The sequence below is a fragment of the Melospiza melodia genome, chromosome 13 (assembly GCF_035770615.1).
Source record: "Melospiza melodia melodia isolate bMelMel2 chromosome 13, bMelMel2.pri, whole genome shotgun sequence".
In the NCBI taxonomy this organism is placed as follows: domain Eukaryota; kingdom Metazoa; phylum Chordata; class Aves; order Passeriformes; family Passerellidae; genus Melospiza; species Melospiza melodia.
This window is the reverse complement of record NC_086206.1, coordinates 18,162,948-18,181,145: the sequence shown is the minus strand read 5'-3', so window position 1 is coordinate 18,181,145 and position 18,198 is coordinate 18,162,948. Positions and strand designations below refer to the sequence as shown.

The 18,198-nt window shown below is 41.6% G+C and overlaps 1 protein-coding gene and 1 long non-coding RNA gene across 2 annotated transcripts in view; one reads left to right on the top strand and one right to left on the bottom strand.

Moving 5' to 3' along the window:
- LOC134424359 (polycystin-1-like protein 2) overlaps nucleotides 1-18,198 on the top strand; it is a 36,935-nt gene that overhangs the window by 1,044 nt on the left and 17,693 nt on the right. Inside the window, 18 exon segments of the mRNA XM_063168074.1 lie at nucleotides 195-359; nucleotides 2,895-3,080; nucleotides 3,897-4,007; nucleotides 4,430-4,577; nucleotides 5,135-5,364; nucleotides 6,009-6,413; nucleotides 7,480-7,578; nucleotides 8,303-8,352; nucleotides 9,453-9,558; nucleotides 10,159-10,366; nucleotides 10,966-11,086; nucleotides 11,338-11,479; nucleotides 12,530-12,715; nucleotides 12,870-13,015; nucleotides 13,478-13,672; nucleotides 14,506-14,631; nucleotides 15,884-16,066; nucleotides 17,395-17,519. Coding sequence (XP_063024144.1) covers nucleotides 195-359; nucleotides 2,895-3,080; nucleotides 3,897-4,007; nucleotides 4,430-4,577; nucleotides 5,135-5,364; nucleotides 6,009-6,413; nucleotides 7,480-7,578; nucleotides 8,303-8,352; nucleotides 9,453-9,558; nucleotides 10,159-10,366; nucleotides 10,966-11,086; nucleotides 11,338-11,479; nucleotides 12,530-12,715; nucleotides 12,870-13,015; nucleotides 13,478-13,672; nucleotides 14,506-14,631; nucleotides 15,884-16,066; nucleotides 17,395-17,519 — 2,932 coding nt within the window.
- The window catches only part of LOC134424360 (uncharacterized), a 43,146-nt gene that overhangs the window by 7,899 nt on the left and 17,049 nt on the right, over nucleotides 1-18,198 (bottom strand). The window contains exon 2 of the long non-coding RNA XR_010029398.1: nucleotides 1,929-1,999. This is a non-coding gene — a long non-coding RNA (uncharacterized LOC134424360). The remainder of the gene's footprint in view (nucleotides 1-1,928; nucleotides 2,000-18,198) is intronic.

The following is an 18,198-nucleotide window of genomic DNA, read 5'->3' as shown; positions in this document are numbered from 1 at the left end:
GCACAGGTGGAAATGGCAGTGTATCCTTTCATGATTATATCAGGTTCAGCACAAAATGGAATTGAAGATCATTACCCAGCCTAAACCATCTCTGCTTCAGTAGGAGCAGGGCTACAATCCTGCTCTGCAGGCTCTGACTCTAATTGTGTTACTGTGGAAAATAAACATTCAGGACACAATTTCTCTGTTTGCAGGGTCAATAACTTGGCTGGACACTTCAAGTATCATCTACAGTAACTGGTACAAGGATCAGCCATCTCCCTTCTCATCCATGTGTGGGTACATCCTGAAGAATACCAAGTATCAGTGGGGTGTGACTGAAAATTGCAGCCAGGAATTTGACTTCATTTGCGAGTTTGGTAAGATACACAACAGCTGGAACAGTGAAGTGAGTGCGCTGTGATCACAATGGGGCATAAATTGCCTTGTTGCTTTCAAAGTGGCTGGGAAATAACTTCATTAATCTTTCTAAATGTGAACAAGGAAAAAGTCATATAACCCCAGCAGGTGCTCTTTTCCCAGTGTGCTGATAAAGACCTGATCCAAAGAAGGAAGAACCCACAAATCACTGGGAGATGTAGGTGCTCAGCAACCAGACATTAAGGCCCAGGATTCCAGCAGAGGGTTAATAAAATAGAAATGGATCTGAGAGTGAATATAGTGTGTAGCTATCCACATCTTCAGTGGACATTAGCTGGCTATGTTAAAGCATGGCTGCAAGAATAAACTCCCACAAGACCATAATAGCTGGGCTAGGTAGGACCCGTATGGCTGTACCATAAAAACACTCATTGGTGTGTGCCAGAATCATTTCCATTTGTAACTGAAGCAAAAATACAGGCAGGCTTCCAGAGGCACCACTCCTTGCAGCCTGGAGTGAGCAAAAGTGAGAACAAGTTTTTCTTGTTTCTTCTGAGACCCTTCCACCATGTGAAGTTCAAGGTTTTCCCAGGTTAAGGAAGCAGACAGGAACCTGCACTTCCTGTGCTCAGACAGAAAATCCACAGACATTGTGTCACTCAAGTTGTGACTTGGAACAAACAGTTCTGGACAGGAATGCTGGCAATATCATCCCTTTAAACATATAGATATGAGGGGAATTCGTGTTCCTCCCACTTTGCAAAGGAGTACTTTAAACTGCATCAGGAACTGGGGTCACAAGCACTGGAAGGACAGTCTGGCTGTGGGCTCACTAATATGAAATCCAATCAAGTATGCAAGTACAGGTTTCCACAAGCCCTAGAACTGCTGCTGCCCTGTCCAGCAGTCTGCTACTACTGACAGAAATAACAAGTTGTTCTGCAATAAGCAAAGCTAATGAAGTTTTGTTTCCTATCCTGAATTTCTGCTCCACATCCCCTCCCTACTCTCCTCAGCACTCCCAGTTCACCCCCATATCCCAGCAGGTCCCACCTCTGCAAATACTTTTCACTGCCTCAGCTCCCTCCCCACAGCTGCTCCAGAGCTCCAGCTGTGTGTGCTGGTCACTTGAATTCCATGTCCATGGTATTGATGTAGCTCGTTCTCCTCTCCCTAGATATTGCATTTCATGAAATTTTAGGGTGTTGGAACTTTATATCTATACATCAAATTTAGCTGAAGATGACTAACATTAAAAATGACTGGGGGAGAGGAAACTGGCAGACAGCACAATCCCTTCAGCTTATTTTTCTAGCAAAAACAGACTAAAATTATTTTTCCATTACAGCCACAGTAGACAACTGTCTGTTTGTAAGGAAACTATCATCTGTTACCATAGGATCTGACTGAGAGCCCATTAAATTCAAAGAGCAGCAATATCCTACACTACATTCATCATTCCACTACCCAAGAAACCAAGACCAGATCAAGGCAATTCTACCATTTGGTGTTCTGTAGTTTAGCAGTTTATTATAGTAAATATATATGTATCAAAGCAGGCTTTTTACCTACACACAGACCAAGTTTTGTCCATCTTTCCATGTAAAAGTTGCTGACAACAGCAAATACTGTGAGAAACCTGCATATAGAGAACAAAAAAAAGGCATGAGATAATGGTCCATACTAGAATTTACCAGCAAGTTATTTTTCAAGCTTATTTAGAGAGCTCTAATCTGCAAACTGATCATGTTGCTATAGTTACAGCCAGGCTTAGCTTTAGCTTTTAAATAACAATAGCACACAATTATTGCAGTGTGCACACACTGGCACTGTTAATCAAGGGACTTGAGGGGAATGATCCAAACAACAACGGGAGGACAATGTATTTAAACCTGAAACAGCTGAAACAAAAACATCCTTTTGCAACACTCCCATATGAGAGCAGTTATTCACATCCTCCTCTTCAGGGTATTAAGCAGCCTGATTACTACATGAAACTAAGAATTCTGAAAGATAATTAACTGTCCCAGATTAATCAAAGAATGAGGTGTATGTACTTAGAGCTATGACCTTACCCATCTCAGCAGTCCTGCTGAATGAAGTCAGTCAAATATCACACAGGAACAAAGGAGCCTCTGTGGCAGAAATGGGATCAGCTCCCATAGTTAATATGCAAACTATTCTCCAAAGCAATTACCTGAATATTATGCAATCCATACATCTCTCTCGGAAGTGAGGAGCAACTTTAAGCCTTCCAGTATTTCAGGTCAGACAAGTGCTAAGAGTTTTTCACAAAATACTATCTATTTTTATAATTAAAATATTTTTGCTTATTGAAAACGTCCTCAATGTTTTAATGCAGTAAAAACATAAATCTATTAATTTTGACTCTTTTGTAATTTTCTTAATTGTTTAGCTTAAAAGGGAGAAAAGGGAAGAAATACAAACAAAACAAAATGGACATGGAGTAGGATTGTAGCAGAATTTTTCAGAAATTCAAAAAGGTAATATTTGGGGGTTTTATCTCCTATTAGAATCTGGCCAGAGCATCGCTTGTGATAATTCCAATGCCACTGTACAGTGTGGATCAGGAGAAGTGATTCAAATTGAAGAGAGCTTCTATGGGAGGAAGACCCCTCACTACTGTGTGTCAGAGACTCCTCTGCAGTTTGAGAGAGATGAAGGCTGCAGCTGGCTCAGTGTCAAGGATGAAGTAGCAGGTGGTATCTCACAGCATTGCTTATTAGAAACACAGAGCATGGACCAAAGTTCCTCGTGCCTCGAATACTTAATCTTTTTTCCAGTAGAGTTTGCAAATGGGAAAGTGGATTATTCCTAAAATGAAGGGAATCACAGAGAACTTCTGACAGGGAGGAGGTTGCTACAGGAGGCTGGATGGAAAGGAGGGGTTTTGTGAGGAGCGACGATTCAGAGGAGGAAAGGAGGAGCTAAAGGAGGGACTTTTTCGAAGAGCAAGGATTGACAGGAGGGGAGGAGCAAATGAAGGGCAAGGGGTGTGCCTGACAAGGGTGTGGCTGGCTCCTCTTAATGTAGGAAGAAAACACGTGAACACGCTGGTTCCTTGACAAATTCAGTGGGATACACAAGGTTTGACAGAGGTGGAAGGCAACACATCCAAACAAACCTAACTCCAAAGCAGGAGGGGTGACAAGGCTGACACCCACAGGGACATGAGGGACCTGCTGCTCCCTGCCATGTGTCAGGCACCCACCCTGCTGCAGCCAAGGGCTTGGATACTAAACAGTGATTGTGGCCTGTCCCCGGGGAGATTCTTAGGGTTTCCAGCCAAAATTCAACAAAACACAAAAGCCTTTTTTGGGTACCTTTTCAAATTCAGCTTTGTTCCAATAAAATTAATTGTTGCTAAGAAATGCCACAAAATAAGCAGCACACTAAAGGCAAAGTGATGTGGAAATTTGTCTAGAGATCCTTTTTGTTTCTCAGTCATCTTTCATGTGAGCTGTTGTGGCAGTAAAGGAAGAGCCACGTGCTGATCTGAAATGCTCCCTTTGCAGGCCAGTGTCACGGGCTGCAGGCCTGCCAGGTGGCAGCAGATGGCACTTTCTTTGGAGAGCCTTGTCCAGCTTTGGGAAGCTATTTGTCAATTCAGTACCACTGCAAGGAAGGTAAGAGGGAGGGGGATGCCCACACAAGAAGCCTGTCCTGTTCTGTGCTGTAACACTGAGACCACGGATATTTATCTTAAAGATCACTGTTCCATCCTCAGGGAAGAAACTGGAATAGTGGTGATCACTGAAAATAGGCACAAAAATGTAGATTCCCTGTCCTAACTGAGGGTTCTGGGTAGAATACAAAGCCCAGAAATTCAGACACATGAAACATATTTAGATGAAATTATGTTCCAACAATAATTTTGATTACTAGTCATGGAAAAGAATCAGCTCCCTGTCACACCACTAATGCACACAAATTAGCAACAGTACCAGCTGTGGTTTGGAGCAGGCTGGCTCTCAATGCCTGAAAATAAATTGAATTTTGTAAGGAAAGTAGACAAACAGTGGCACTGAATTGTGATTCTGCTTTGCAGGTCTGCAGCTGGTTATGAAAGACACATGTTTTGTCTTTGAAAATATCACAGTCACTTTGATCTGGCTGCTGTCACCATACTCTGGGAACCTTTCCTGTACCATCAGCACTGGAGATGGTCACACCATTGATCCTTACTACCCTCTAACGTAAGATGTAGCCTTCATTTCTCTTCAGACAAGCAGTACATTTCATTGCTTGCACTTTATTGAATGTGCAAAGTCTCATAAATAAGATGTTAAAAACTAGATAGCTCAATAATAGAACATACCTATGAGAGATTTGGATTCTGCAAAAACCTGTTTAGAAATCAATACAAAATTTTATATTAAGTTGCCAACCACAATCTTACTTCTATTATAACAAGTGTTTCCTATTTTCAACACTATTTATTCCAAATATTAAGATGCAGAATTACTGAAAACATGTCAGTAATTGCCAAACTACAAGCAAATATTATTTCCTTAAGTTTAAAGAGGTTTTTTTTTTGATAACAAAATACAACAAGGACATTCTGTAGTTTTTATTTTAACTGCATAGAAATCCTGTTTTTAATCGATCAAACATTTTTCTGCTGGATTTAAAAATCAGATTTCATCTTAGTGGTAGGAATGACATTTTGAATGAATGAAATTTGGGGAAGTGTTGTCATGTAACGTGAAGGACTTCCCTGGATGGTCTTTCACAAGTTATCTTTCTATTCTAGCCTGGTCAGCAACCTCACATACAGGTACTCCTCTCCTGGGGAGTTCAGTGTATTTGTGGAGTGCACCAGCAGCGAGTGGCACGTGATGGCCCAGAGGCAGGTGACAGTTCAGGAGCAGGAGGAGCAGCTCAGCATCACCGGGTGCTACAGCCAGCACGAGGCAGGGAACAGCTCCTGCTGCCGAACGCTCTATGGGGAGCTGCTCTGGATCCAGGTTCAGCTCACTGCAGGTGAGCATCATTTCTCTGCATCGTTTAAAGGGAAGGATAAATATTATTGCTATCCTTAGGATAGAAACAGGATTGTCATTATGCAAAATAAAAATTCTTTTTAGTTAATGCTTTCCTGCTAATTGTATTCCTGTATTCTCTCACCTCCCTTGGAGGGGTCCTTTCTCAGAGATATTTCACCACCTAAAGCATGAGTATAAACCCTTTTTTCCTATTGACAAAGCTGATAGCACAAGCATAACTTTAGTCACAAAAATCTATGTGATGCCAGTCAGAATATTTCTATATTTGAAGTTAGAAATTTATGGAAATGCTCTTCTGATTAGAGTAAGAGGATTCCTCTCTGAGCTGGACACATTTGCTGGTGTACATTTCTTTCTCACTTCAAGTTCCTGGAAGCCACATATGTGCTGAAAAAAATTAAAAATCAGTAGTGTATGTTTGAATTCTCTTCTCAAAACATTCCCAGCAGAAAACACATGATAGATTTGCATTAAGTCACCTTAAGTGACTTTATTAAAAATGACTGCATTGCTGCAATGTTCTTGTGACTCCTGTATAAACACTGGAATGCTGCACAAAGCAGCTGGAACATGTTGGCCTGTTGCACAAGCTGTGAGAAATTTTCATCTGTGTTTTTGCAGGCGATGGAGTAACCTACAGTGTGCTAGCAAATAACATGACACTGAGTGAATCCAGTGCAAAGGAAGGCTTTGTCCCCCATAACCTGACACTCAGCAGGGCCTCTCAGGAGCTGATAGGCCCAGGGATGCACCAGCTGGAGATCCGAGCATCCAGGAGCACGATGGCATCGCAGATCTCTGCGACTATTGCCGTTCATTTAATTGAGCCAGTGTCTGGAATTCAGGCTGCAGTGGCCTCCCACACTCTGCAGCTGGGGCAGGATTTAGAGGTGAATGTCTCTGTGTCCCATGGTGCCCCAGAGGAGCTGATGTTTGAGGTGATTGGATCCAACCAAAGCCAGTGGCACAAAGCAGACGGCCCTCGTGGGGAGCCACGGGCGTACGGCGTTCCCGTGCCCTGGGAAGGTACAGAAATATCAACGCCTCCTGTGCTTCCAGGACAGCACAGCTCACACAAAGTGTCACAGCATCCTGGGCTAGGGGACAGTAATGCACAGCTGAATTGACAGCTTTTCTGACTGCTCAAAGTCTGCAGAGCAGGATGAACAGCACAGTCCTATGTAAGTGAGCTAAAATTGAAGCAGATAAATGGCTCTGCTCTGCAGAGTCAGAGCAAGGCTTCACCTGATTCTTGCAATGGAAGACACACAGTAAAGAGACATAGGGTTTATTTTTTCATGGCACCATCTGATTGAAGAACAAATGAGGACATTTGCTTGAATAGCAAAGTGTTTTCCTCCTATTTGTTCATTATGTTTCAAGTTTAGACTGCTCTGCATTTTACACTGAAGTAATTCATAATTTGAGGAGTTCTCAGTAGAGATGACAAAGAAAAGGGGAGTTTTTCTGCATGTCCATTTCCAACACATATCTTTTGTCAGAGTTAATTATGAATAAACATTTTAGTAATATTATCCTTTCATTCTTATATAGTCAAAGCCTTTAAAACATGGAATTAGGCAGATTGTGCCTAAGAGTTAATTAACAGTGGCAGAAGATAAAAAAGTTTCCACCTCTAATGAGCTATTCCAGCCCCACACCAAAGTGGGAACAGTAGAAGCTAATTATGATTTCATTTCATATTTTTAAATTATTCAATATTAAAAGTTTTATTTGTTCTCCCTGTACCCATTTGAACATCTCTTCCCCATAGGCAGAAATTTTCAAACAAGATAACTGCTGTCTCAAGATGCCTAAACTCATTTGGCCTCCGGTGTTTGTACACCTCTACTTTCCTGTGTGATATCATAGTCAGCTGACAAAGAATTGCATGACAAGGGCTAGGAAAAGGGCAGCTGAGTTATTCAGAAGTTGAGATAAAGGGGAAAAACATTTCAGGAAAAGCCTTTCAGCAGATAACATCCATCAGAAACCCCCCTCAAAACTCTTAACAGGAAAGAAGGGGATTTTCTTTACAAACCCTTTGGACTGGGCTCACTGCTACTCTTAACTGGCCCTTTTCCTTCTCTAGGTACTTATCTAGTGAAAGTGGTGGCCATGAATGACTTCTCAAACATGAGTCTGGATCTTGGATTCATCACTGTGTTGGCAAACAGCTCCCATAAAGAAGGTAATTACATTAATCTGACAGTGCTGGTTTTCACCATGGAAGTGTCTTTTTGCAATCAGAGCATTTCATGGAGTGTTTATGGTTTGCAAGTAGTAATTGCTTTCCTTCCAGCAACAGTGCTGAAAACCTTTGTGGAGGCTTCTTCCTGATGAAGGCAGATTCCCTGACTTTGATGTAGTCATAAATTAGCATCACTCTGTATATGTAACACATTGCACATTTGCTGTTTGTCCCAGAAATAATGAGTGAAGTTTATGGCTTGGGACATAGCTTTGAAACCAGAAAATATTTGCATCACAGCAGTCTCATAAATTGCTGTCACTAATGGCTTCTAGATGGCTCATCCTTACATTTACAAGAGCAGATTATACCAGAAATAAAATAACGTCAGCACTAATTGTATTGAAAGTTTTCCAGTGCTTTCCATCAATTTTCCTTTGTACATCAGTGAAACTCCACCACCTTCTGTGGATATATTTTGATTTATACCATTATGTTTGAAGAATCAGGATCATCCCTTTGTAGTCTGTGATGAGTTTGTTGTTACCATTTTACCCATTTGACTGTGCTGTTTGTCACAGCTCTGGAGGGAGTCTGATTCTTACAGCCCCATCTTTCACACTGTCACAAATCAAATCCTGTGGATTTAAGTCATATTCACTGAGGATGTCTGAAAGCTTTACAGGTAGCACTAAAATATTCTGTTCTTTTTTGCATTAAACAGATTCTGATAAGGAAGAAGGCAGCTACAAAACAAATACCCCAAAGAAAAACGTAAGTATTATTTAAGGACTTTTCTTTAAAATTATTTAGAGATTTTTCTTACCAGTGAAAGTGCTGTATAAGACAGGGAAAAGAAGTATTTGCAGCACAGTAAATTATGGACTAGATGTTCTGTGCTCCATATGGTTTAACACAAAATCTATACCACAAGTCTTGGAGACAAATGTGTTTACAGGCATTCCATCTACAATGCATAAAAAAAGATTAAAGAAAATGAACTTTTTACAACAATTCAGTTTTGGAAGTTAAAATGTGTTTAGATGAATTTTTAATTCATCCACTTGACTAATGTAAACCTCTCTCTGGAAAGTGATCCTTCAAGTAGAGTTTAATATATTTTATATCATTCCCAAGTGTTTTCTGCTTTTGTATTGGAGTGTTTAAATTATTTTGCAATGAAAAATCTCCCAGTTTTTGGCAAACTAAGAAGTTAATGATAAACCAATTGCTAGCAGCTGTCCAAATTTAAATAATAAAAATGCCAGATAGAATATTTAATCATGTTAAAAGTCTAGTTTTTAACAGTAACACTAGCAGACAGACATCTGCTATGGGAGATACACTGCTTCACAAGAAGCCATCATGCTTTACAGATTGCCTGTAAAAATATATTGCATCAGAGGAATATAAATCTAATCCACACCCAAGTTTATCACAGTTTGGTACACAGAAAGACAAACTCAGCTACCCCTTCTCCTCTTTGTTTATAGCTGCAATGTATCCAATTAAGATAAAAAAGGAATGCACCAGAAGACAAGTGGTTGTTCAAGGGTTAGAAGTCTTAGTCCAGATGTGAAGGTTTAATAGGAATTGATTTCCTAAGTACCTAGTTTTGGAAATGGGAGCTGCACTCCTAAACCAGTTCTGTATTTGGGAGAATTTTGCCACACAATTTTTCTGTGCCATCTTCTTCTATTCCCATTGCTTCTACTGCCACACTACCTCTGCTAAGAGAAAGATGATATAAACTACAACTCTGCATCCAGTGATTTGGGGTCTAAACTTTCAGACCTTTTTCATTATAAAGAAGCAACATTTGTATGTGTTTATTCATGTTTGTGTTCTAACTGATGCATTTACTTCTTATTTAGGATCACAAAATATATATTAAACCGAGTCGCCACGTGGATCCTTTCACAACTGTTACACTTGGCTGGCCAGACAACAACAATAACTCCGGTTTTCTCTGGACCTGTGGTTTGTGCATTTCCTGAGTTTTTTTCACCAAGTTGTACTTGATGAGTAACAAACTCACTGTTGTGTCAGATCCAGTGTTAAAAATTTGACTTAAGGATGCTTCATTTTCTGGCTTTAAAGTTTGTTACTCACTGTACATGAAGAATTTCCTTCTACCTAACCCTAGTTTTGGGACCAAACTAATTATGTATATAATATGGCATAGTACTCCCCTTTGTCTTCTCCCAAAGGTTTCAGTTTTTCAGTTTTTCAAGATCTACCTGTCCTAAGCTTCTCTCTCATAGCCAAGGACTAATCCCAAGTGACTTACACAGGCATTTGCAAAGTACCCGTGTCTCAATAAACCAGCAAATATTAACATTAAACATGATGCAAACACATTTCTGGCTGAAAACAGAATTGGGATTCAGGCCATCTGTGTTCTATCCCCATAATTATCCCTGACCTCATACATGACTTTGGAAAAGCCTGTACTCTGTATCCAGACTACCAACTCTTTAAATTGCATTCAAGAAACTTGTTTCTAAAGCTCTTTGAAACACATGGCAGGAAAGTCCTTTATAGGCTGCTGTTCTAACCATAAAGGAAATGTTTCTGCAGGAGCTTGCTGGCCTGCCTGGAATGAATGTGTGAAGCAACAGATAATCCTAATCAACCAAAGTGAGGTGCAAATCCCACCTTCCTGCCTTCCTCCTCCGAAATCAGCAGTGACTGTCAGGATCACTGTCCAAAACCATGGCAGTGAAGAGAGGCAGGATGAGCAATGTCTCTATGTGACTGCAAAACAGGAACTGCAACTGGAAATCAGGTCTGTTTTTAAACCCTGATATTCACAGGTTAATATTATTACTGCACAAGCATAGTGCAAGGCCACAGTTTCCAATGATAATGATAATAAAGTAGTATTGTACTTTTAGAATCATAGAGAACTAGAATCACAGAATGCTTTGGGTTGGAAGAGACTTTAAAGATCATCTTGTTCCACCCCTCAGTCATGGGCAGAACACCTTCCACTAGACCAGGTTACTCAGAGCTCCATCCAGCCTGGCCTTAAACATTTCTAGGGATGGTCCATCCACAGCTTCTCTGGGCAACCTGTGCCAGGGCCTCAACAGCCTCACAGTAAAGAAAACTTATTGTTCTAAATCCATTTGCACCTTACCATTATAAAAAATACTGACCAAATAAGTCTTGCTGCATTTTTTAGTCCATGTTTTTGAACACAATCCTTTTACAAACTGAAATACATTCTTCTGAAAACCACTTAGGGTTTTTGACCCCACTGCAGTGTTGGAGATTTCAATGTATCAACCTTGTTGAAACAACAGAATAAATGCCATAAGATATGTGTGAAATTTCTCCTAGACATCTCATACTATGTATAACTCCCATTTTACTTCCTTGCAGGTGTGATGCAAACTGCAAGCCAGTGAATGTTAGTGATGAAGTTGTTTTGAGTGTCTCTGGACAGGAGGACTCCCAGGCCATATATTATAACTGGTATTTAGATAACACATTCCAAAACAAGGTGAGAGCACCAGATTTGTCAGAAATACTGCACTGACACAAATAAATATCCACAAAGCCATATGGCCTCAGAGGGGTACTTTGTCAAGTGATGCTTAGAAATTACCAGTGAAGAATGAGACAATAGGTGCCTGGATTGGGAGGGATTACAATGAAGGGCACCAAACTGCCACCCTGCTTCTGATAAATCACAACAGAAAGAACAGCAAAAAGCCTCTACTGCCATGTGTTCTTTTCTGTCTGATTTTCCAGCCTACAACCCTCCCTCTAGCCTGTGGCCTGACTGGTTTCCAGCAGCATTTTTTGAATTTGCTTCAAAGCAACTCATCCACGTTGAGAATGAACAGCTCCTTCTTGCAGACACAGGGAGAAGCTTTTCAGGTTAAAGTAACAGGTAGGGGCTAACAGGGTTTTTAGGGTTTACAGAGTCCTTCGAGATAATCTCTGCTGACACAACATCATATTGATGTCACACATGCATAGCAGATAATCTCTGCTGACATGACATCATATTGATGTCACACATGCATAGCGTCACTGACAAATATGAAGGTAAATTAGTCCACAAGTTGAAAGTGTTACTTTATATACAAGTTCTTTAAAATAATGAGGAGATAAGTTTGTTCTGGGGTGTTGCATAGCAGGAGAAATTCAGTTATCTCACTCCAAGCGGTCAATAACTTTGTTAAGGCTCACCTGAAACAAAGTTATGCTAAATGCTTGATCAAATAGTAGCACTTTGCTTTATAATGCAGACAATCACATACTGGAAATTGTTCTTTTGTGTTATGGTTGATTCAGTAGCAGGATTTAATTGCTTGTTAGCCCAGCCTGCTGTGTGTGTGCCCGACAGGCAGCCTGGTCGCTGGGTGGGCTCGGTCAGACCCGGTTGTTCGGTGGGCTCGGTGCAGACCCGGTCGCTCAGTGGGCTCGGTGCAGACCCGGTTATTTGGTGGGCTCGATGCAGACCCAGTCGCTGGGTGGGCTCGATGCAGACCCAGTCGCTGGGTGGGCTCGGTGCAGACCCGGTCGCTCAGTGGGCTCGGTGCAGACCCCGTTGCTCAGTGGGCTTGATGCAGACCCCGTTGCTCAGTGGGCTCGGTGCAGACCCGGTTATTCGGTGGGCTCGGTGCAGACCCGGTCGCTGGGTGGGCTCGATGCAGACCCGGTCGCTGGGTGGGCTCGATGCAGACCCCGTTGCTCAGTGGGCTCGATGCAGACCCCGTTGCTCAGTGGGCTCGGTGCAGACCCAGTCGCTGGGTGGGCTCGATGCAGACCCCGTTGCTCAGTGGGCTCGGTGCAGACCCCGTTGCTCAGTGGGCTCGGTGCAGACCCCGTTGCTCAGTGGGCTCGATGCAGACCCGGTCGCTCGGTGGGCTCGGTGCAGAGCTGCCCCAGGCTCTGCTGGGTCACTCCTGCCTGACTCTGCTCCCTCCCCTCGCAGCCCGGACCCAGCGAGGTTACGGGGAGCGCAGGTTCCTGCTGAGCACCGCGCCCCCGCCCGCAGCCCCCGGTTGTGCCCTGAGCCCCAAGCACGGCTCCGTGCTCACCGCCTTCAGAGTCTCCTGCAGCGCTCCCGGCTCTGCCAGCCCTGGCAGGCAGCTCACCTATTGCTTCTATGTGACACCAGGTGAGTCCCCAGGCCAAGTGTTTGGCTTCTCCTGACAAGAGCAGAGGCACAACCCGCCCTGCTTTGCTCACGAGTGAACATGGCCTGAGTCTCACGCTCCCAAAGAGCAGGAGGTGTCTCTGTGCTGTCCCTGACCCCTTCTTTCCTATTTCAGATTCTCTCCTGGATTGTAGCCCGGATCCTGAACTCTTCCCAGTTTATCTTCCGCTTGGAGAAGAGGAAAATGATTTTATTGTACATGTAAAAATTATTGTTAGCAACAACTTTGGTGATACAGTTCAAACAAATGCTTCAGTGAAGGTACACAGTAGAATTAATTAGTTTCAAGACTCTCAAGGGGATAACTAACCCATAATTGACTTTTGGAGTTTCTTCCTGCTTTAGATGTACTACTTCCTTCTGAATGTGCCATAATCACCATTTTTCTACCTAACAGAGACTATTCTCTGTGTGCTCAAGGTCAAAAGATCTTCCACTGCCCTTTTTTCTAGAACAAAAGCCTATAAGAATTGTTTGTACATTGACTGAGCAGTGTAAGCATATTTACTGAGTCTGGAATTACTCTGTGTAGGCCCCAAAAGCCTCCTGCTTCTTCCCCAGTGCCACAGTAAGGAGATCCTTATCAGGCCATTAAAAATAAAACATCTAAAATGGGGAACATGAACCCCTATCTAGGCTGTCATTAAGATGATCATGGAAGCTGTTCAAAGAAAATTGTAACAGCCTTGGCAATGTTGAGAGCATATCTGATTCCTTCACCAGGTTGGACCTGCAGATGTGATGGATGGGAACCTGACCCTGCAGGCTGTGGTATCTGAGAAGGCAAACACCATCCTAAAAGATGGGAACAGCAGCATGAGTCTCTTCCAGCTGTACAAGTCAGTCACATCTGTCCTTAATCAGCAGATCCAAGAGGAAAGTTTTAACATGTCTTTACAGACAGACACACGAAAAGAGGTCAGCAATACACTTTCTTGCAGTAAAATGTCATATAATGGACTCTTCATATTCTTTGACAGTTCTTGTGTAATAAAAAGCTCACATATCACCAACTTGAAATCAATGAAGGTTTCAAGTTTCTAGCATCTGTCTCAGTGTTTGGCACAGGTCTCAGCTAGTTTTCACTATTTGTCTACATAAATTATTTGTTTTATCATTCATCAGTAAAACAGTTAATTCTCAATTGTTATTTCATTAATTTGAACTAGTTAATCTAAACCTAATTTTCCCAAGCAATTTAAATATCAAATATCAATAAAATGGCATCTCCAGAGGGATAAATATCCTATCTAATTTCCCCCAAAAGCACTAGATGGCAGGTAATTTTCTTTAGTCCATTTTAGCCACCAGTTGATGCTTCAGTCACAAGCTGATATTTGTACAGTGCTTTGAGTGCCTCAGATGAAGAGATCTAGAGAATGCATCCTTCAATTAAGATTCATTATTTGAATAACATCAATCACACATGGCTCTGCTTTCTCTGCAAGTGGCATTTACACAGTAATTCACATACATTAGTACAAATTCTCACAAGTAACTCTCCTTGCTCTTAATGGATGTTAAGTGTATGAATTCTCTGTGCTGGGAGGTAACATAAAACTCATGATTATGTAATTACTAGGGCAAGTGGCATCTTGTCAGCAGAGCTAATATGAGCTCAAATGATGCTTGTTGTGGAGTCTTACTCTACTGCATAACTTACAGCAAGCCTGGCTGTCAATACACAGCACTACTTTCACAGCCTAATTAGCATCTTCTTCCTTTGCCTAATTATCCCTTTTCATCCTAAGCTCCGAGGGCTGATGCTGACAACTCTCTCTGCTGTTAACATAACATCAATGCAGACTGCTCTGAAGATGTCAGAGGTATTGAAAGAAATCACTTACAGGAGTGAGGAGCTGTCTGTCTCAGCACAGGTAAGAAGCAATTCATCTTATATTTCCTCACACTAATAGCAGAGACTCTAATTATCCCACTGACCTTGGAAGAGTTTCAGTGCTTTATAATTATCTGTTCTTACCCATTTTTTCAACTGTACCAGTATGTGTATTTTGACCAGCAGTATTTTGACTCTGTCTAGAGTAAGTAAATTCAAGTCTCAGATATTGTCTCAGCAATCTCTACAACCCAGGCTATGACCATTACATTTATCATACATTTTTGAGACAGAATCCTTAACTTTTAGTCAGAAACATGTCAGGGTGCATGTTTTCTCCTGTAAAGCACTTTTAGAACCCTGAAGAAGAACTGTCCCAAGAGGGTTTTTCTAGAGTTGCCCATATTCATTCATCCCCTATCCTGGCACTGCACAAAATGCAGATGGGCAATGGTCAAGGAACATGTCAGCACCCAGAGGAGCTGGGCACAAATATCCAGGATGGTCCCACAATAGTATCTCCTGAATCTTGTCTGGCAACAAGGCATTATTAGTAGCTGATGCTGTTTATGGTTATGGGGTGAGCACATGGCAGGACAGAACAAACTGTCACTGGGGGAAGTTTCCCAAATATGCAGGCAATAAAAACAGCTGTCCTGATTTCTGATGGATTATAGAGTTGGAGCTAGACAATGGCTTGGAGCATTTCAGCAGCATGTGGTTAACTTTGGCAAGACCAGAACACAGCTCAGATCCAGCCCTCACCCTCCAGAAAGGCTGCTCAGCATTCACTGCTGTGGGGTGGATGTGTCCAAGCCTGCAGTGAATTTGCCTGGCTCCTTCACTATCCTGGGCTAAAATCTGACCAATGCTTTCCCAGTCCCAAAGCTGCATCCAGGCACAAAATAAAAATTGTAAAACTCATTCTCCTTTGGCACTTAGATAGAAAGTTATAACTTAATTTAGTACTTTACTGTACATCTAAAAGCTATCCTTGCCTAGGGTTTGACAGACAAACTTCTTTCAGATTTATTCACCTTTTTATGGATTACATCTGTAGAAGCAGGTTGCATTTTTCATGCCTGTACTCCATTTTGGTGTACCACCTAGTATATCATCTTTATTAGCATTTGAAGTATTACCCCAGCACAAATAATTATAGTAAAAATGGCATTACCCACTAATAGTCCCAAAAGATTACTGATGTTGCAATATTCAGTGAAAGACACAAGTGTCACTTGTGTCATTTGTAGTGCCAGCACATATAAACCGCTCCTGTGTTTCTCCTGCAGGTGGAAGCCAGCAACACTCTGAAACATGTCAGTGCCTCCTTGCTCACTGTAAACACAGAGCACAGCAGAGATGGTCAGGAGTTAAAGGAAGCAGCCAACTATTTGTTTAATGCAGTGAGCAGTGTTCTTAAAGCTTCTGTAGAAATCAGAGCTGGGAACACTTCAGTGCCAGAGGCAAAGCAGGTAATTTAGATTTGGTCCAGTTTGTACTGTACTGTACTGTGTGTGAATATTTGTTTGCTTTAGGAGGTTTTTAAAATCTCTGCTGCCTCTTGTATTTTTAAATTGCCACTGGGAAAGGTTCATTGTGACACCATGATAGACCTAAATATCAGAGGAAACTTCTCCCCAATTAGACATGTTACATTGGATATCTGTTAATGAAGATGATAGAGGCCTCCCAAGATTTGTTACATTGAAATCTGAACAGGACAGGGAACACAGCATCAGCTCTGACCCCTAATTGATGACAAGCACGTTGAGATTTTTTTCAGATTTGCTTCCATCCCCTCCTTTTGCCCCATAATTCAAGGAAGTCACAGGTATTAAATATTCATGATTGCCACCACTACTTCACAGCTTGAAGCAGCACTGGTTGCTGCTGACACTTTTGCAGAAAGCTCAGAAAGACACAACATACCTATTTTGTCCTGCCCTTTCCTATCTAGATGTGAATTGTCACAGCTAACTCTGTGAGTGTCCTGGGCTGAACATACTTTAATTTCATCACTGCAAGGGAGTAGGGATGAAATAAATCTGAGAGAAAAGATTATCAAAATATTATTTAAAAACTTGTTGGACAAGTTTTCCAACAATAACCCACTAATAATACACAACTGATATGTAATTAGGTCTTGCTTTTCCAAGTAACAAAACACTAACACGTGCAGCTAAGGGCATTAATACACAGAAGTACATGAATATATTGATTGATGGCATGCTTGTCATTTCAATGTATAGAAGTTATAAAAATAACAATATAGAAGTAAAAATCTGTAAGGCATTTATTTGCCACAATGAGAATTACAAAAACTGAATTGCAATAGAATAACTTTCTCTGAGATTAGGAAGCTTATCACCAAATTTATCTGTAGGGGCCTGAGTAAATATATGTATTGTAAATATATGTATGGCAGTAAAAGATCTCTGTATTGTATTAGTGACCCTGCCCTGATTCTAGTTATTGTAAATGGGCTGCAGCTGTGATGTCCTTGATTGGGCAGCAGCTGTAGCCCATGGAGGTAGCTGGGATAAAAGGGGGCGGGGTGGTCAGGGAGAGCCTTGGAGAGGAGCCCTGACTGAGAAGCAACAACACCGCTGCTGTGAAGATCTGCTGTGACAAAACCACCCAGAAGGTATGAGACTCTGGAAATATGATATACAGCAATATGAATACAACATTTATCGGCTTAGTAAAACACCAACATTAAATGGAAGCAATGACAAATAATGTGCAGCTTGATAATCCTGAGTACCTTTGTTGTAAATTTCCTCCTCCAATTCTTTTTCAGAGTTCAGTGTCACACCAGCTCCTGAGTACAGTTGAAAATCTCCAGAGTGCCCTTCTGTTTGGGAAGGCACCAGGTGATGAGCCAACAGTGCTCACCTCTCCCTCTGCCACAATGTACATGCACAGGTAAAAGCTGCAGTGTCCCTCAGTGAAGCTTCTGAGAGCTACAAATGTTAATTCCATTGTGCTTAAACACAATGTTTGGAACTAATAAATACTGTAGCATAATGACAATTTCAATAGTGCAACAAGTCTGTTGTTAGTGACTGATAGTAAGAACAGTTTGGACTCCAGGAGCATCACCTCAGAAATTCCCATGCTGTGTGTTCTTTAACCAGCAGAGAATTTGCTACGATTTCCTGAATGAGGCAGTAGTCACTTTTGAAATGATGTAGAAAACTCATGCCATACCAGCTGAGGGTTTGTGACATGCTATATGGAACTGTAAGCAGCTTGGCAGAAGCAAATAAAATCCTGAGGATCCTGACAAGCATTTTCCATTCCCTATAATCATCCCTAAATTGTTCCCCAAGAGCCTGGTTTTCATCCACATCAAACTGTGCATTCAAATCAAGAGCATGTTCACACAGAAACCAAGGCTTTCAAACAAGTACACCTTGGTAAAACTTCCTCTCCAGATGTGCCAATTCCACCCCTTTTTTGATGATTCTATGGTAGCATTACAGGGAGTACTGCATCAGGGACAGATTCATGTACAAAGCATTTACTGGCAGACTTAGAAATTGTTTTGCAACTAAATTATATTCTTGAAGAGAGAAAGATTTCTCTGTAGATATGAAGTCCA